A 21,122-nucleotide genomic window follows, 5' to 3' on the forward strand; every position below is an offset into this window, starting at 1 on the left:
TTTGGCATGGTACGGGAGCGGTACGGTGCCGCACACGTGCGGCACCGTACCGTTCCATAGCCCGGGAAAAGATAGGACATGTCCTATCTTTTCCTGTATTATGGCGCCGTTGCCCATACTTTCCTATGGAGAGGGGCGGGGGTGAGCGGTGCTCACCTCCTCCACCTCTCCCCGTGCTGCTGTGTGCCCGCCGTGCTACGGTGCGGCGGGCACAGGGCAGTGTGCATGTAGCCTTACAGTGTGGCAGCTCGGCTAGAGAAGGGGTGAGGTGGTTTGTAAAATAAACTGAAATGTGCAATTCTGCATGCTAAGCCACAGTGGTATACCATGTTTATTTTGATGACTGGTTGTCTTTAATATTTATAGTGCAAAAAACATTGTTTGTTATTTCCTTTGACTTTGCCTTCTATAAGCCTTATGGAATGAATGAATTAATTGCACTTGTGCTTGAAGGGAACCTGACACCAGACTTTCACTAAAAGACTTAATTCCAGTTTCCCATGGCACTATTCTAACTATTGCACACACTGTTTTAGGTTAAAAAATGCTTACTTTCTATCCCCAGAAAATGACATTTGTAAGCCTACTTGAAATCCTGCCAGAAGGATCCGTGAGGATGATGTCAACCGAAGGGAGGGGGAATGAGGGAGAGGCCACACAGTGACTTGCATAAATAACACACTGACTCACTGATCTTTCTGTCAGGGTTCCAGATTGGCACAAATGTAACTTTCTGTAGATAGAAAGTATGTATTTTTTGATCTAAAAACAGTGTGGGCAAAAGGTAGCATAATGCTAAGGGAACCTGTCAATAGGTTTATTAGTGAAAATCGGGTGATGAGTCCCCTTTAACCATGTTGGTTGCGATGTGTCCATCTGTACCTCAGCTCAAATTTGGGCAGGACTGTTTATTTCTGATTACATAAATTCTATCTTTTGGCTAGTAAATAGCTTGAAAAGCTGCAAGCCACATAACAACTATTGGTGGCTGCAAATAAGCATATATTGTGTAGACACCTTGTAACAAAAGCATTTTGATGTCGTTTTGAAAAGCTGTTCACGGATGTGTCCAGCCAGATGGACAGTTGAGGAAGGACACATCTATATCTTCAGATGGGAGACATATTATGTTTGTCAAATAGTTGAGTGCTTTAGCCTTTAATGTATTGTGTCCTGTATATTGGTTTTATTACTATTGTACTTCAGGCTGGACTCTGTTGTTTAAATTTATTTAACAATTATGATAATAAAAATCTTAAACTGTAAATGAAGTCACAAAATTACAAGGTCTTTGACTACATTAAAGTGTAACTGTAAAGTTACTGACAAAAAAAAATAATGTTAGCACAGCTGGGGAGAGCCTTTGATAACAATTCCAACGATACCTGTATCATGCTGCTGACTTCTTCCTAGCCTAAGATATATCTGGTATATTTAGCATTAGATTGAGATTCAGCTATTCCTGATGTGGGTGAGCACTTCCAGGTTGTGACATTAATGGGCTGATCTGAGTTATATTATATAATAGTGAATTATAGTAAATTAGCGAATTGCTTACTTTTGCTTAGTGCAGAGTCAGGCAAAAGTTTTTGTACTTTAAGCTATTTTTAGAAGATGTAATACATATACACACATATATAAACATCTGCAGGGGACTTTAGAATCATAAATGCCAAATTAATTTAATCAGGAAACTGTTTAAGATGATATTAGGGTCCTTTCAGACCATATGAGTTGTCATAGATGTCTATAGTCAATTATCATATAAGATGTACCTTTGCTTTGGACCATCTTTCCAATCATGAACAGAGGTTGGAGTCTGGAGCGTTTAACCTTGGTGAAACCGCGTATGCAAATAATACCACTATTGTATACAGTCATGGCCATAAGTTTTGAGAATGATACAAATGTTAATTTTTTTTAAAGTTTACTGCAGCAGGTTTTATAATGGCAATTTGCATATACTCCAGAATGTTATAAAGAGTGATCAGCTTAACAGCAATTAATTGTAAAGTCAATATTTGCCTAGAAAATGAACCGTTTCATTGCACTGCACAAAACTGGCTTAACAGAATCGCAGCTAGAAAGATTGCACCTCAGTCACCAATCTATCGCATCATCAAGAAATTCAAGGAGAGAGGTTCCATTGTTGCCAAAAAGGATCCAGGGCACCCAAGAGGGACCAACAAGAGCCAGGACCGTCTCTTAAAAGTGTTTCAGCTTTGGGATCGGGCTACCAGCAGTGCAGAGCTTGCTCAGAAATGGCAGCAGGCTGGTGTGAGTGCATCTACACACACTGTGAGGCGGAAACTCTTGGAGCAAGGCCTGGTGTCAAGGAGGGCAGCAAAGAAGCCACTTCTCTCCAGAAAAAACATCAGGGACAGACTGATATTCTGCAAAAGGTACAGGGAGTGGATTGCTGATGACTGGGGTAAAGTCATTTTCTCTGATGAATCCCATTTCCGATTGTTTGGAACATCCTGAAAACAGCTTGTTCGGAGAAGACAATGTGAGCGATACCACCAGTCTTGTCTCATGCCAACTGTAAAGCATCCTGCAACCATTCATGTGTAGGGTTGATTCTCAGCCAAGGGAATCGGCTCTCTCACAGTCTTGCCTGAAAACACATCCATGAATAAAGAATGGGACCAGAATGTCCTCCAAGAGCAATTTCTCCCAACCGTCCAAGAGCAGTTTGGTGATCAACAATGCCTTTTCCAGCATGATGGAGCACCTTGTCATAAAGCAAAGGTGATAACTAAATGACTCAGGGTACAAAACATAAAGAGTTTGGATCCATGGCCTGGAAACTCCCCAGATGTTAATCCCATTGAGAACTTTTTGTCAATCATCAATAGACAGGTGGACAAACAAAAACCAACAAATTGGGACCAAATGCAAGGATTGATATCCTGCTATCAGTCAGGATTTGGTCCAGAAGTTGATTGAGAGCTGCCAGGGAGAATTGCAGAGGTCCAGAAGAAGAAGGGTCAACACTGCAAATATTGACTTGCTGCATTAACTCATTCTAACTGTCAATAAAAAGCTTTTGTTACTCATAATATGATTGCACTTGTATTTCGGTATGTGATAAAAAACATCTGACAAACACACATAAAAACCAGAGGGCAACAGATCATGTAAAAATATATTTGTGTCATTCTCAAAACTTATGGTAGCTCATACCCCCCCCCCTCCTCTTGTGGGTCCCCTCATATCTTCTGGCCCCCTCCTCATCTTCCCCTCATCTTGTGGACCCCTACTTATCTTCCCTCATATTGTAAAACCCCATTCACATGCATTAGGACTAAATGTCTAGTGAAAACATGATGACACCTTTATTCATTGGTACCTATGTATGGTACATGTGCCTTCTAAATACCAATATGTTTCATTTGTCTATGAGAAATTAATTAATAAAGACAAATTAAGGCATTAATAAAAAGGATTTCGTCAGCAGTTTTGACTATGCATAGCAGCAGAGTGTTAGGTAGTGGCCCTTGAGAGCTGTATGATCCTACCTTATGGGAAAGGGGTAGAGCTCACCTTCCAAACACAATGCCATGTGTGGTGGAAAACGGCACGGACCACCTCGCTGCTGAGGTATCAAGCTTCAAAGTGGAAGAAATATTCACGATCCAGCCAGTATCCGATACACACTGCTTTTATTGGGTAAATCACTGATACAAAGAAGAGTTGCTAAGTCGATGCGTTTCCAGCGGATCGACCGCTCTTAATCATGACTGATGTATAATAAAAACATGGTAAACACAGCACATTTAAAAACCCCGCCGGGAGAGTGGGACTCCTCCCCGAGATGACACGTCACTTCCCGTCTGAAGTTGAATATTCATGAGTAGGGGATGTGTTCCGTGGAAATCTGGTAGGTCTCTATTCACATATGCACAAATACATTGTGTACAACAAGTAACATAATCAATAAATTACTGAAGAATATAATAAATCCGGAGGGGAAATAAAGGCAGAAAAATTTGGAACAATTAAATGTAATAAATGATGTTGGGAAGAAACGCAGTCCCACGTCGGGAAGAGGGTCGAGAATAGTAGGTGCGGCAACCAAAAGCCGGCATATAACCGTAATATGAGGGACCCTGGAGAGCCCGGCGCGGGGCAACGTCGCATCCAACCATCGTCTGTAAATGCACAAACAAACAGAAGGTAAGTAAATGTGACATAAGTACTGATAAAATCAAAGTTATAATACATAAAAACAAATGCAAGACAAACAATGGTGGTCCCAAGGTGCTAATTTCTCAAACGTATTGCCAATGTACCGAGGGTATATATAAAAGATATATGGTTGTCTGCAAATGTAACAGAAGAGCAACAATGTTTTGAAAAAGGCTACAGTCGAATTAAAGACAGCGATATAGGTATATTAACGAGTATGTAAATAGTGGTACATTAATTTTTTCTTTAGATTAAGACCTGACGGGAAGCGTGTTTCTAAGTGGAAAATCCAGAAAGCTTCCCGGTTTTTTAAAATATCTCCTATATTGCCTGATCTGATCGGTTTGTTTATTCTTTCTATAATGAAAGTACTTAAACAATCTGTATTTCCTTTGTGAACCTGTAAAAAATCCTACCTTAGGCCGGCGGCACATGTGGCTTTTTTAACCCGTTTTTGGGCCGTTTTAAGCAGTCCGTTAAAAAAACGCATGTGTTTTTTGAAAACGTATCCGGGTTGACCGGGTTTACCAATTATCTTAATCAAAACGGGTCAAAAACGGATACATTTTTAACGGACAGCTTTAAAACGGCCCAAAAATGGGTTCAATACACCACATGTGCCGCCGGCTTAGAGTGTGTTGTTGATGGAAGCAAGACTGTGGAAAATGCATTTATAATCTAGGATTGTAACTGAACTGGAAATAAATATATTTTTCATAGTCTTGCGGCTACAAACAAAGGTATGGTTACACAACTCTCCAGGTCTCCAACTTAACAACAGTTTTACCAGGTCAAAAGCAATGGGGTATTCAATTTAAAAATGGAACATTTTATGTTTGCCTCTGACCAGTTCCTTAAGTTGTCTGGGTACATGCTTGGCTATAACTCATGATATCTGCTGACATGTAGAAAAGGTCCAGCAGTGCATGCTAATTTATTCACCTGTATCAGCCTCAATCAGCCAATGATTGCCTGAACAGACATCTCCATGTAATACTGTGTTTTGATTTTAAAAATACTGAAACAAAAAGAGTTAGACCCTTCCAATCAAGTAAGGTTATGTTCACACAGGATGTCATTGCTGATTGCACACCTACATTCTCATCAAATCTGCTTACATCATACATCTAATATAAATGAAATGGGTTTACCTCACAGTTAACAGCATTACTCACCAAGTGTAATTACAGGAAGTTACAGCTTCCAGACAGCAAAAATGTCACCCAAAGGCCCTCATTTCAACTGTGAAAATGAAACTTGAGCACTTCTGATGAAAAATTAACATTTTTATTTAAGGAACAAGATCTTCTTGACACTGGTTGTTTTATCAGGTAAAGTTCTGACTTCCACAGTTAGTTCTAACTCATCACCCCTCATCGCCATTATGTTGGGGCTGCCCTCACCTCCCCATCATATTGTGGCCCCACTCACCTCCCCAGATTGAGGTTCATCTAATCTCCCCCCATATTGTTGTCTATCTTATCACCCTCTCATGTTGTGGCTGCCCTCATCTCCCCTTCATATTGTGGTTAGCTTAGGATAGTAAGGGCCTGAAAAGGAAATGTCATGTATACTGTACAGGCTGTCGACAACCTAAGGTCACCTAACTTACAGACGACCCCTAGTTACAAACAGACCCCTCTGCCCACTGTGACCTCTGGTGAAGCTTACTACATGCTTCCCTATAGTCCCTGGCTGCAATGATCAGCTGTAAGGTGTCTGTAATGAAGTTTTATTGATAACTCGTGTTCCAAAGACAGAACAAAACAGGGACAATTTTTTTGTCTGAAGATACAATTATCTTGTACATAACCCTGGGACTTCCTGTATATAGCTCTATAATACAAAATGAAATACATTACAAAAAGAACTCTAAAATTCTGTGTTTATACATAATTGATAAAGTATTTTTAAACATTGATAAAATATTGAGGCAGATTCATGTAAGAAAAAGACTAAGAAATGAGGGCCCTCCAGTGATTAATTGATATGCACAACAAACCACAATTGTTTCTTAAGGAAACTACCACCAGAATGAAGGACTGTATGCAAATGAGCCTGATGGGCTCCAGCCTTCCTAGATGTTAATTGGGCCAGGAGCCGCTCATGCTCATTTGCATACAGTCTTTCATCCTGGTGGTAGATGTCCTTTAAAGGAAATCCACAATCAAGCCCATTAAACCAGGGGTGATTACTCATAGATCCAGGCACTGTGACTGTGATAATTATCTTATATTTGTTATCCATGGCCTCTTCTTCTAAAATCTACTTTCAAATTTGTGCTAAAAAAGTGCCCCTCTGTGCTGGAGTTTCACAGGCTTTTATACTGTGCAAGAATCATTTGCATAATTTTAAAAGTTGATTTCAGAATGAACTAGGCCATAAATAACAAATATATATATATTACAGTCATATGGGGATATTTATCAGGGCCTCTGCTATGTTAGTGGCCGCGGCTGGCAGGGAGTGGGCCGGCGTGGGGTTTTACTGTTCCCACGCCTGTGCATTCCCTGCAGCTGGCAAATTTTCACATTTGAAAAATCCCCGGCTCCATTTATTTCTACTCCAGGCCCTGCGCTGCACAGGACCCCACTGGATACATCAAGAGGCTGAAGGCCCTTAATGTAAATTGCATACGACAGCTCACAAGCACCGACATATGATAAATAACCCCCACTGTGTCTGGATCTATAAGTAAGTGTCCCTGGTTTATCATGCTTGATTTTGATGGTAGATCTTCTTTCAATAATACATGTCACAATCTTAAGTATTTTCAGTATATACACTCACCGGCCACTTTATTAGGTACACCTGTCCAACTGCTTGTTAACACTTAATTTCTAATCAGCCAATCACATAGCGGCAACTCAGTGCATTTAGGCATGTAAACATGGTCAAGACAATCTCCTGCAGTTCAAACCGAGCATCAGTATGGGGAAGAAAGGTGATTTGAGTGCCTTTGAACGTGGCATGGTTGTTGGTGCCAGAAGGGCTGGTCTGAGTATTTCATAAACTGCTGATCTACTGGGATTTTCTGTGAGCGGAAATGCCTTGTTGATGCCAGAGGTCAGAGGAGAATGGGCAGACTGGTTCGAGCTGATAGAAAGGCAACAGTGACTCAAATCGACACCCGTTACAACCAAGGTAGGCAGAAGAGCATCTCTGAACGCACAGTACGTCAAACTTTGAGGCAGATGGGCTACAGCAGCAGAAGACCACACCGGGTGCCACTCCTTTCAGCTAAGAACAGGAAACTGAGGCTACAATTTGCACAAGCTCATCGAAATTGGACAGTAAAAGATTGGAAAAACGTTGCCTGGTCTGATGAGTCTCGATTTCTGCTGCGACATTCGGATGGTAGGGTCAGAATTTGGCGTCAACAACATGAAAGCATGGATCCATCCTGCCTTGTATCAACGGTTCAGGCTGGTGGTGTCATGGTGTGGGGAATATTTTCTTGGCACTCTTTGGGTCCCTTGGTACCAATTGAGCATCGTTGCAACGCCACAGCCTACCTGAGTATTGTTGCTGACCATGTCCATCCCTTTATGACCACAATGTACCCAACAGGATGGCTACTTTCAGCGGGATAATGCGCCATGTCATAAAGCTGGAATCATCTCAGACTGGTTTCTTGAACATGACAATGAGTTCACTGTACCTAAATGGCCTCCACAGTCACCAGATCGCAATCCAATAGAGCATCTTTGGGATGTGGTGGAACGGGAGATTGGCATCATGGATGTGCAGCCGACAAATCTGCGGCAACTGTGTGATGCCATCATGTCAATATGGACCAAAATCTCTGAGGAATGCTTCCAGCACCTTGTTGAATCTATGCCACGAAGAATTGAGGCAGTTCTGAAGGCAAAACCCGTTACTAGCATGGTGTACCTAATAAAGTGGCCGGTGAGTGTATCTACAGGAAACTGTCCTTGTTATCAAGATAACAAAAACAGTAATTGGTCAAAGTGACATACCATCATTTATTAAAAAGAATGTAACATCAACAAAGAGAGCGACAAGGACATCTTAAGGAACATGTGATATGTTTAAACACTTTCTGAAAATAAGTCTGTACTGCAAATGATAGGAGATCCAAACAACTAAGGGCTGTTAGAGCCAGGAAAATTTCATTGTAGTAGAAGCAGTCATTGATGTGATGTATGTAGTAGATCCGGAAAATGTGATGAGGAAAGAAGCAAATGATCATGATCAAAATGAAAAATAAACTCTTCAGCTGGACCCAGAATTCCTGATGATCTAAAGCTGCATGCTTCAACTTCTTTAAGATCTTTACAATGATAAAGGTTTGCACAACCAAAAGAATACACACGACAAGTAATATTACTGTAATTGCAGTGTAGTTCAAGACAATAACAAAAGGTCTCATAATTTCCATTTGGAATGAGAAACACTGGTTAGCTTTGTATTCTTCTGTTTTCTTACCATACTGGAGGAAGAAGACTGGTAAAACTACAAGCAAAATAACTATCCATACAGCAGCACTGGCCACCACAGAATGCATCTTCCTGTAGAACTCAATTTTGTCTTTTTGTTTGAAAAAGCTGATGTATCTGATGCTAAGCAAAGCCACATAAAAAATAAAGGAAAGATACATGTGGATATGTATCATGGAGCTTACAAACCTACAAAATGCAAAACTAAATATCCATTCTCCCCAGATGTAATAGAAAATCCGAAAGGGAACTGTGACAATAAAAACACCATGGACTACCAGTAGGTTGACAATTGCAGTTATGGTTAAAGAACGAGTGTTAGTTCTACATAACAGAAAAACCATGATGAAGATTCCAACTGTTCCACCAAAAATAGCTGTAATGTAGAGAGCAATTAGGATGCCATTTGCAACTTCAGGTTGTATATAACAGGTTGTATGATTGGCTGTGGTTTCATTCACTGGATCCATTTTATCATCGTATTCTTGTCTGGGAGAAAAACTGAATAAAATCAGTAAAACAGAACATTTAAAAATATTACATGGTATAATCCATGGCCCACAATTTTACATATAGCCCTATAAAATATATGGACATCATAAAGAGTATCTGTTACTTAGGTGTCAAGGTAAACCTTGAACTCGCCCACAAACTCTGTTCCTACCTACTTGCCAGGACCTGCACTAACCCACACACAAGCAACTCGTCTACGTTCCCTACTCTGAGTACGGGCTCAGGACATATGACAAAAAAACTGACAGACAGATAGACAGATACAAGCAAACCATGAATAACCACGTCAAAACCAAGATGGCAGTAAGGTTCAGAATTATAAGGCAAAGAGTAGTCAAACAACAAAGCAAGGGTCATAGTACACAGCAACACCTAAAAGATAAATTAGTACTGCAAGGAGACCAGCATAACCAGCTGAGTAAAGAGAGAAGCAGGTATGTGTAGAGTTCATCAATACATCATGAGGAGAAATAATGGAGGGGCACAGCCAGACAACAACACAAGAATCTCCAATGCAAGACAGTCAATATAAAAAAAGGTAATGGCACTCACCAATAAGGAAAAATAGAAAATCTTTATTGATACATTGTGGTGAAGCAAGGAAGATGCCAACCACGACAGGCAACAGGCCGTTTCGCACATGTGTGCGCTTTCTCAAGCCTCTGATGTAAGTAACCCCAGTCGGCTGGATATGAATGCCTAGCGGGGGTGGCTTTGTCATAGTAACCAAATCAAACATGTTTCGGCATACTTCATAATGCTTACAAGAAGCAAACTGTGCACATATAAAGGCATAGTATACTTACCACACAAAACTAAAGATAACATATGGATACATAACTACTACAGCAAAAGGGATAGATTGTACAAACATTATTGTATAGTATCAGCCTGAATATGATCCATGATCTAAACATGGAGAAATAGGGAATACGTGGAGGGACCAAATTGTATTTTTAAAGGGAACCTGTCACCAGGGACCTCATTTTTAACTAAAGACAGGTTGCAGAAGCCCATTACACCAGCAGTGCAAATATGCCTTTCTGCCTTTTCTATGCATTTGCATTACAATATAATTGTGTGTTATAACTTACCTTGCTCCATGACAATATCCTGGGGTAGTCACAGGGGCTGGACTTTGGTTTGGATGCATTTCAAAAAACATGTAACTTGTCTGTTATGCACTCCTCAGAGCTTGGCCCCCACCTGTGTGCTCCTGTACAGCTCCACCTCCTGCTCCTCAGAGGTTACAGCCTGGTCAACCTGAAATCATTGGGGATGGACAAGCTGTACAGGAGCACAAACATGGAGCTCAAACAGGTCACATGTTGTTATTTTTTAAAATGCATGCAAATCAAAGTCCAGCCCCTGTGACTACCCCAGAATTTTGTCAGGATGAAAGAGTAAGTTATAACACACAATTATATTGTAATGCAGATGCTTAGAAAAGGCCGAGAGGCATTTTTGCACTGCAATCTGTCTTTAGTAAAATGAGGTCCCTGGTGACAGGTTCCCTTTAAAGATAAATGGACAAATCATTGCACTGTATCAATAAAGATTTTCTATTTTTCTTATACCACTACTTTTTTCTATTTGGATGTTATATGTGGAGTTCCTGGATGCTGCACCAGCTACACACACTAGGCTCCAAGGCGAAACCAACCAGTTCTCCACAGAACACTCTCCCCAGAACAACCAAGGGAACTAAACTCTGCAGAACAAGCTGTGCAACAATCTGGGGATTGATCTTAGGTGTGGGGGCAGCTGTGTTGCCCTGGTACAGGAAGTAGCTGGTTTGACATGCGGTCTAGCAGTAGTTTTGTCTTGCGTAGCTTGGTCCAGGTGAGCAGGCCTCTTCCATGCTGGGCAGGGCCAGTGAGGAGATGCAAGAAGAGGGGTAGGCCTCAATATGATGGAAGCTTACACTAGGGCACTCCCTAAGTAACGTGTAGTGCAGGATCCCCAGCCAGATGAGATGGTGAGAGAGGGGCAGGTGATGTTAGCGGCAGCAAGGCATCACATGTGGAAACAGGGTTGATGAAACTTATAACTCAGTTTCTTTATTCAACAAACTTCCAAAACAGCAATGGGTAACAGGCTGAGGTAGAAGGTCATTCCTGCTGGAGTCCATGAGGTTTCTAATGGTTGTTTTTCAGTATAGCTCAAAACCCTAGTCCAGCTATTCTCCAGCACTATAGCTTTGGGTTGGAGAAATTAACTTAAGCTGCTTGGGTAGCAATTTGGTGCAAGGTCTGTGGTGGGATGCTCACAGAGCCACTGGTCTGATAGAGGGAAAGCCCTCTAAGGAGAGACAACTTCAGCCAGTTACCCTACTTTTACAGGCAGATAACATTTCAGCTGCAATACCATAAATAACCATTAGATGGTGGCATAGACTAAGGAATGCATCCCTCAGTGACAGCTAGATTATCCTGATATGCTGCCCAGAGCTGTGCAGACTCTGATTACCAGACAGGGAGCTAACCAGAGCTTAAAGGGAACCTACCACCACGAATCTACCTATAAAGGTAGATCGGGTGGTAGGTGGATGTAAGGGACGTGAGGATAGCTCTTTTTAGAGCTAATCCTCACGTCCCCGCTAACTTTAGGTACACTTTATTCCCCTAATATGTAGATTTCGTTATGCGGCTACTGGGGCGTGGAGTAGCCGGCACGAGGCTACACAGCGCGGCTACTCCACGCCCCAGTAGCCACATTACTCCTCCTACCCGGTTGCTTGCGGCGCGCAGCTCCTCGTAGCTGCGCGCCCTCGTCCGACAAGCCGGCTACTGCGCATGCGCAGTAGCTCCGGCCTCGGAGCTGGGACTGCTCAGCCGTCGGCCGGCGTTCTGCGCATGCGCAGAACGCCATCATGACGGACGAGGGCGCGCAGCTACGAGGAGCTGCGCGCCGCACGCAACCGGGTAGGAGGAGTAATGTGGCTACTGGGGCGTGGAGTAGCCGCGCTGTGTAGCCTCGTGCCGGCTACTCCACGCCCCAGTAGCCGCATAACGAAATCTACATATTAGGGGAATAAAGTCTACATAAAGTTAGCGGGGACGTGAGGATTAGCTCTAAAAAGAGCTATCCTCATGTCCCTTACATCCACCTACCACCCGATCTACCTTTATAGGTAGATTCGTGGTGGTAGGTTCTCTTTAAAGAAGATCTGCCATTGAAAATGCTGGAGCTACATTGATGCAGAAACATATCTTGTTTAATCCCTGAGCTGAGTGGCTTTGCTGAAAAAACAATTATAAAATTCTGGATAATGAGTCTTTTTCGCTCCTTTGCTTGACTCAACTGACTCAAGTGATAAATCCTGTCTGGAACAGTGAAGACAGCTGGTGTAATGTGTTTATGTACTGCAAGAAGCATGCAATCCAGCCTTCCCAAGGTCCTGAATGTCATAATTGTTTTTTCAGCAAAACCACTCAGCACAGGGATAAAACATGATATGATTCTGCATCAGTGTAGCTACAGCATTCACAAGGTATGTTTGCTTCATAATGCATCAACTCAAACGGTAAATTTCCTTAAATTAATTCATAATGCCCTGTCCAGTGGGTCATTACAGCTGTCAACAAAGACTCAAGTATAGTAGCCCTGGATGTATTTTACAAGCTCAGAACACTGAAACAATAGCCCATTCAGAGATCTGACATTTCTGCACATTATCTAATGTAGTCACTCACATTAGTGGAATAGATGATCTCACAATGATTTAAATGGATCATTAAATTGTAGGTGCTTACCACTTGGGCAACCTCTACCACGGATCCAAAGACATTTAGAACTCTATACATGATTAGTAGCTGCTGGGTGCAGTGGAACATCAGTCCCAGCAGCATATAAAAAGCTCCAGAACCTGCAGTTATGTCATAAACATGTGACTGATCACATGTTTCAGGTCATCCAATTACATACTAGGAATGGGATGTAGCAGAACTGTTTGTGTTTATACACAAATAAAGAGCTCGGGCTCTCCATCAGTTCTAATGACTGGCATAAGATCCTGCACACACAGCACAGTGTATTTAGGCAACCTCTATGAACAGATCTCTTTGTACTAGTGATGGGAATTCCGGCTCTTCTTAGTGAGCTGGATCATTTGGCTCTGCTCACTAAGAAGAGCCATCTCCTCTGGTTCCGGAACGGCTCCCTATTAAATATATAATAGGGAGCCGCAGGCCAGTCAGTCACACCACTCCACTTTTAACCTGATTGTATCGCGTTAAAGGGAGCGTTTTGAGCCAGTTAGGGGCAGGGTCAAGTGAGCCATTGGTTCACTGACACGAGCCAGCTACGGTTGTTCGCGAACAACACATCACTACTTTGTACAGGAAATGGGTGTCTGGAGATAGTAGAGAGCTTCCACAGAGTAAAATGGCAACAAAATAAAAAAAAACAATCTTTCAGGAAGGGGTTCTCTCAGAAAGGTGTTCTTCTGGAGGGGTTTCACTGTGTGCATGTGTTTGTGTGTGTGTATATATATATATATATATATATATATATATATATATATATATATATATATATATATAAAACGAAAAAAGAGCAGCACAGTCTATCCAAAGTCAAAAAATTTGAGTTGTGGGTGCTATCCTAGTACTCTTACCAATCGAGTCCAAATGTAGAAAACAGAAACTGGCAGCACTCCGTTAGTGTGAAAAAAAGGGTGTTTATTCCATCCTATGCAACGTTTCAGCTGTATCCCAGCCTTACTCAAGCATCATGTGCAGTGTTACAACCAAACATATAAAGGCACAATGTAGTGACATCATCAGTGAGTCATTAGCATATTAGTGCAACAATGTAGAGAATCAATCAAAGAAGTATATACCGTATATTCCGGCGTATAAGACGACCTGGTGTATAAGACGATCCCCCTACTTTCCTGTTTAAAATATAGAGTTTAAGATATATTCGCCGTATAAGACTACCCCTTTTCCAACGCATACAAAACACCGGTAAAAATTAAAAAAAAAACAGATTTGAATTTAACATGGTCCTTTTTTAATTTAAATTCTTATGACATGCAGGTATATAGCAGGAAAACTGTCGCTCATAAACATAAGGCATACAACAACAACATTACCATCGTCCATTTTACTGTAAATGTTACCATACTGTACCTTAAATTTGTATTTTATTAAATATTCCATGCCATGAAGCGGGAAAAATTCCAAATGCAATGAAAATGGTGAAAAAACGCATTTGCGCCATTTTCTTGTGGGCTTGGATATTACGTCTTTCACTGAGCGCCCCAAATGACATGTCTACTTTATTCTTTGGGTTGGTACGATTACGTGGATACCAAATTTATAAAGGTTTTATAATGTTTTCATACATTTACAAAAATGAAAACCTCCTGTACAAAAATTATTTTTTTGATTTTGCCAACTTCTGGCGCTAATAACTTTTTTATACTTTGGTGTACGGAGCTGTGGGTGGTGTCATTTTTTGCAAAATTTGATAATATTTTCAATGATATCATTTTTAGGACTGTACGACTTTTTGATCACTTTTTATAGATTTTTTTATATTTTTCAAAATGGCAAAAAAGTGCCATTTTTGACTTTGGGCGCTATTTTCCGTTACGGGGTTAAACGCATTGAAAAACCGTTAACATATTTTGATAGATCGGGCATTTTCGGACGCGTCGATACCTAATGTGAGGCTACCATGGAGACGGATCGCCGCCCCCGATGACGTCACGGGGAGCGGCGATCCCAGGTAAGATGGCGGCGCCCATGCGCCGCTATCTCTTTGAGGCTGCTGGCAGATTTGCCGGCAGCCATCGCGGGGAAAACACCCGTTATCGGTGCTAGCACCGATCGCGGGTGTTACCGGCAAGCCTTTGCTGCAATATGCAGCAAAGACTTACCGGCTATGGAGAGGGCTCAGCGCGTGAGCCCTCTCCATGCACCGGGACCCGACCGCCGCCGTGAATACACGGCGGGCGGTCGGGATTACCGGCGAATAAGACGACCCCAGAGAAGACAGAAGATTTTTCTGTCTTCAAAAGTCGTCTTATACGCCGGAATATACGGTATATACAAATATACAAGAGCATAAAAATCACGTTGTGTATATAGCAAATATAGAACAGTGCATAACCATGTATACATCCAATTTGAATGTATACATGGTTATGCACTGTTCTGCCACTGTTAATGTGATTTGCTATATACACAACTGTGATGACGTGATTTTTATGCTCTTCTATATTTGTATATATATACTTCTTTGATTGATTCTCTACATTGTTGCACTAATATGCTAATGACTCTCTGATGATGTCACTACATTATGCCTTTATATTTTTGGTTGTAACACTGCACATGATGCTTGAGAAAGGCTGGGATACAGCTGAAACGTTACATAGGATGGAATAAACGCCCTTTTTTCACACTAATGGAGTGCTGCCAGTTTCTGTTTTATATATATATATATATATATATATGTACACATACTGCAATCAGAGCCGGATCTACATGGGTGCTCCTCTTTCTACGGGGCCCCGGCATCTGGCGCTGTAGATCCGGCGCTGCACACAAGAACAGGCTACAGGGGCCCCCGCAGGCATCAGCTACTAAGTATCGGGTTGCTAAACGCTATTAGCAGCCCGATACTGACACGCACACTAAATGGTGCCTGTGCCTTTAAGGCACTGGCACCATAGAGTGACAGAAGTGCAGGTAGAGTGACCTCTGCCTGCACCTTCTGTCCTCCACAGACGGCCGATCTATGACTCATAGATCGCGCCTCTGTGTCTCCACACTGTAGCAGGAGAGGAGCCACAGATCATCCAGGTGTCAGCGCTGCCTACGGGGGATCGTCTGGAAAGGTGAGTGGACTTTTATTATTTTACAGTGGGGCTCATCAAAGAAGACAGAAGATAATTCATATATATTAATGAGCAAATGTATAGTGGAGGGAGAGGGGGGTATTTATATATACAGGCAGTCCCCGGGTTACATACAAGATAGGGTCTGCAGGTTTGTTCTTAAATTGAGTTTGTATGTAAGTTGGAACTGTATATTTTATCATTGTAATCCCAGCCAGAAGTTTTTTGGTCTCTGTGACAATTGGATTTTAAAAATGTTGGGTTGTCATAAGAATCAATATTAACACTAAAGCTTCATTACAGAGACCTTTGATAACTGTTTCAGCTGTTTATAGTAGACTATGACTAAAGTACAAGAAATTACCAATATCCAGAGGTCTGTTTGTAACTATGGGTCGTATTTATATAAAGAAGAGGCACTGTATACGGGACAGAGGGGGGGTAATTTATATATATATAGGAGGCACTGTTTAGGGGGAAGGTTGTGTATGCAATTTAGGGTGTAATTTATATAGAGAGGAGCCATTGTATAAGGGACGAGCGTGTCATATATAGAGGAAGTGTAGAGGGAACAGGTGGTGTAATTTATGTATAGGTGCACTGCATAGAGGATGGGGTGTATAATTCATATATAGAGGCACTGTATAGAGGACAGGGGGGTTTAGTTCATGTAGAGAGGACGGGGAGTGTAATTCTTGTATAGAGGATGAGGCGTGTAGTTCATGTATACAGACAGTGTATAAAGGACAGGGGGGTGTAATTTACATATGGAAAATGGCAGTGTATAGCGAGTGGCCTATACAGCAGGGGTACTGTTCATAAATGGGGGTGCCATATATAGCTTTAGTAAGTAGGTGCTGTGTATATATATCCAGCTGCCATTATACTATAAGTTATTGTGGTATCTTTAAGGGCACAGATGTGCTGCCAAGAGCTGAAGACAACTAGGGGCAAATTCATCACAGCTGGAGGAATTACAAAGTTCTCTGCCGGATGGAGAAGAGATCCCAGACGACAGGGGGCGCTATAGAGACTGTAAGGAAGTTGTAATGAAGAAGACAGTAAACGGTGTGTAATCAGATATAATTATATTATAATATCATAGTTTATCTGCAGAGCATTTCATTTTTAATATATATACATCTGACGTATATATGGCCAGAGCCGGATCATCATTGGCGCTCTTGGAGCGCCAGCGCCGGGCCCCCGGATGCAAATTTATTGATTGGGGGCCCCCGGGCTGGCGCTCCAATGATCCGGCTCCTGCTGTGGCCCCCGGCAGGCCTCGACCATCGGCAGTCGGGCAGGGGCCTCCGTCCGTCCGGACCGGAAGCTCCTGCCCGTCACTATATAGTGCTCGATGCGGCCATTTCCGGCCGCTCGAGCACTATTACTGGAGCGATGTGGCCGGAAGACAACCCCGGCGCACATCACTCCATGAACTGGGATGCACGTCACCACGCGGCCGCGCACCCCTTCCTTCCCGGACGCGGCAAGAAGAAGCAAGACACGGGACCTGAGGTGAGTAAAATGTTTTTTTTTTTTTATCAAACAGTATTAAAAGATGGTGGGGGCAGAAATATCTAAAATAATTAATTTGTCGTGGGCAGCACATTAAATAGTTAATTGTGTGTGTGGGGGGCAGCATATTAAATAGTTTATTATGGGGGGGCAGCATATTAAATAGTTAATGGTGGGGGGGCAGCATATTAAATAGTTAATGGTGGGGGGGCAGCATATTAAATAGTTAATGGTGGGGGGGCAGCATATTAAATAGTTAATGGTGGGTGGGCAGCATATTAAATAATTAATGGTGGGGGGCAGCATATTAAATAATTAATGGTGGGGGGCAGCATATAAAATAGTTAATGGTGGGGGGGGGCAGCATATAAAATAGTTAATTGTGGGGGGGGGGCATAAAAAATAGTTAATTGTGGGGGGGCCAGCATATAAAATATTTTATTATGGGGGGCAGCATATTAAATAGTTTATTATGGGGGCATTAAGTAGTTAATTCTGGGAGGGGCAGCATATTAAATAGTTAATTGTGTGTGTGGGGGGGGGGGGTAGAATATTAACTCCCTCACGCTCTGAGGTTTACATGTATGGCACAGAGGTGCGGCGCCACCATCTTTATTCCTATCATCGGTTGCCATAATAGCCTTGGGTCTTCATCGCATGGCATCTGCAGTTTCGTTACAATGTACCAGTGGCTCATTGTAATGAATACTTTATAAAAATGCCATAAACTGCAATACATATACAGTAGTATATGGTAGGAATGATAACACCATCTAGGGTTAAAGTACTCTAAAAAGTAGTAAAAAAAAAGTATAAAAAATAAATCCCCCCCTTCCCTAGAACTGATATTAAATTTAATAAACAGTAAAAATCACAAACACATTAGGGATTGCGCATCTCAAAATATCTGATCTATCAAAATATAAAAACGGTTATTGCTGGTGTTGAACCACATTACTGAAAATAGCGCCCAAATATCCGAAACGCAACTTTTACAAAATTTTACATCACATAAAAAATGTAATAAAAACTGATCAAAATGTCGCACAGCCCTCAAAATGGTAGCAATGAAAACGTCAGCTCATGACTCCTCTCAGTACATCTCAGTACCTTATACACTCAAGTATAAGCCAACCCTTATATAGCCAGCAACTGAACCTGATATAGCCTTCCTCCTGCCCCGTATACAGCCAGCCAGCCCCCATATATACCCAGCACCTGCCCCTGCCTCCGTATATAGTCAGCTCCTGCCATTGTATAGCCTTCCTCCTGCCCTGTATATATAACCAGATCCTGCCCTTGTATAGCCTTCCTCCTGCCCTGTATATATAACCAGATCCTGCCCTTGTATAGCCTTCCTCCTGCCCGTACATATAACCAGATCCTTCCCCCGTTTAGCCTTCCTCCTGCCCTTATATAGCCAGCTCCTGCCCCTATAAAGCCTTCCTCCTGCCCCAGTATATAGCCAGCTCCTGCCCCATATATAGCCAGCTCCTGCCCCGTATATAGCCAGCTCCTGCCCCTATATAGCCTTCCTCCTGCCCCCGTATATAGCCAGCTCCTGCCCCCGTATATAGCCAGCTCCTGCCCCCGTATATAGCCTTCCTCCTGCCCCCGTATATAGCCTTCCTCCTGCCCCCGTATATATCCTTCCTCTTGCCCCCGTATATATCCTTCCTCTTGCCCCCGTATATATCCTTCCTCCTGCCCCCGTATATATCCTTCCTCCTGCCCCCGTATATATCCTTCCTCCTGCCCCCGTATATATCCTTCCTCCTGCCCCCGAATATAGCCAGCTCCTGCCCCTTGTAGCACTCAAAAAAAGAAAGTCAAAACGCACCTTTCCTGTGCTTCTCTTGTTCCGTCAGCAGCGTCTACAGACCTGCCGCAGGAAAGGTGGGTTTTGACTTTCTTTTTTTTTATTGACTCGAGTATAAGCTGAGTTTGAGGTTTTAGCACATTTTTTATGCTGAAAAACTTGGCTTATACTCGTGATGAGGTTTTAATTTTTTAAGATGTATTAAAATTCAATAAAACCTGTATAAATTTAGTTTCCCTGTGATCTTACTGAACCAAAGAGTAAAGTGTACAAAATTCATTTGGGGGCCCAGTATACTGCATAATTAATGGAGGGGGCAGAATATAAAATAGTTTAGAGGAAGCCAGTGTATGAAATTTATTGGGGGTGAGGCCCAGTATGTAAAATAGTTCACAGGGTGGGGTGAGGGGGCAGTATATTAAATAACTAAATAGGGGGGGCAGTATATTAAATAATTAAATTAGAGGGTCCAGTCTCTAAAATTCATGTGGCGCCCCAGTATATTAGAAAGGGCCATAAATCGGTAAATTAATTCATTAAAGGGGGCAATATATAAATGAAGTCATGGGGGAACCATATATTGTGTAATTGGGGGGTGACATATAATTAGGGGTACAGTATTACTCAGGGTCTGTAGTATAGTAATATATGCAGGGAACACAGAGGTTTTATTGTGGGGTATATTTGGGGAGGGGCATATTTCTGTTATCCAGGTGACATTATACTGTGAGTAACTGTGGTATTTTTAGGTGAACAGTGTGGGGTATGCGCTGCAAAAGACATCTGGTGGAAGATTCTTCAGCCATAGGTTACGTCGATTCTGGCCCTGAAGTAGAAGAAGTAGAAGTCACCTGTGAGGTACTAGACGCCACTTCTGCAGTACCGGTAATGTATTCACTGACTAACCTTCTAGTGTGAGACATCTCTGAGCTTGTACTGTACATGTCCTGTTTTATTCCTAGTGTCTATAGTGAGCCAGCATTGTGGTGTGGGGTTATTGTCATCAGTTATTGTTATGGTTTTCAGCGTTTTCTTATTTATCAAGCTTGATAAAGGCTCCCTGTGAGCCAAAACATCGCTCTACTTTATTGTACTCTTGCTTAAACATGGAATAAAGAAGACTACTTGTTTCACCTTACATTAGATATTTTGGAGTGGGTGTGAGGGGTATATATGATATATGTGGGGGCACAGTGTGGGCAGTTGTGGTGTGAGCGGTATATATGATATGTGGGGGTACAGTGTGGTCAGTTGTGGTGTGAGCGGTATATATGATATATGTGGGGTCACAGTGCGCTCAGTTGTGGTGTGAGGGGTATATATGATATATGTGGGGGCACAGTGTGGTCAGTTGTGGTGTGAGGGGTATATATGATATATGTGGGGGCACAGTGTGGTCAGTTGTGGTGTGAGGGGTATATATGATATATGTGGGGGCACAGTGTGGTCAGTTGTGGTGTGAGGGGTATATATGATTTATGTGGGGGCACAGTGTGGTCAGTTATGGTGTGAGGGGTATATATGATATATGTGGGGGCACAGTGTGATCAGTTGTGGTGTGAGCGGTATATATGATATATGTGGGGTACAGTGTGGTCAGTTGTGGTGTGAGGGGTATATATGATATATGTGGGGGGCACAGTGTGGTCAGTTGTGGTGTGAGGGGTATATATGATATATGTGGGGGCACAGTGTGGTCAGTTATGGTGTGAGGGTATATATGATATATGTGGGGCACAGTGTGATCAGTTGTGGTGTGAGCGGTATA

The 21,122-nt window shown here is 42.2% G+C and overlaps 1 protein-coding gene across 4 annotated transcripts in view; it reads right to left on the reverse strand.

The window, feature by feature from the left end:
• Positions 1 to 3,684: 3,684 nt before the first annotated feature.
• Positions 3,685 to 21,122, reverse strand: part of GPR141 (G protein-coupled receptor 141) — a 49,913-nt gene continuing 32,475 nt past the window's right edge. For 3 of the 4 annotated variants that reach the window (XM_072153295.1, XM_072153296.1, XM_072153297.1), the window contains exon 3: positions 3,685 to 9,140. In XM_072153295.1, coding sequence (XP_072009396.1) covers positions 8,198 to 9,121 — 924 coding nt within the window. In that variant the 5' untranslated portion in view covers positions 9,122 to 9,140 and the 3' untranslated portion in view covers positions 3,685 to 8,197. Of the gene's footprint in view, positions 9,141 to 12,919; positions 13,003 to 21,122 lie in introns of those variants that run through there. The other variant, XM_072153298.1, reaches the window with a different exon arrangement.

The sequence above is a fragment of the Engystomops pustulosus genome, chromosome 5, assembly GCF_040894005.1.
Source record: "Engystomops pustulosus chromosome 5, aEngPut4.maternal, whole genome shotgun sequence".
Classification (NCBI taxonomy): domain Eukaryota; kingdom Metazoa; phylum Chordata; class Amphibia; order Anura; family Leptodactylidae; genus Engystomops; species Engystomops pustulosus.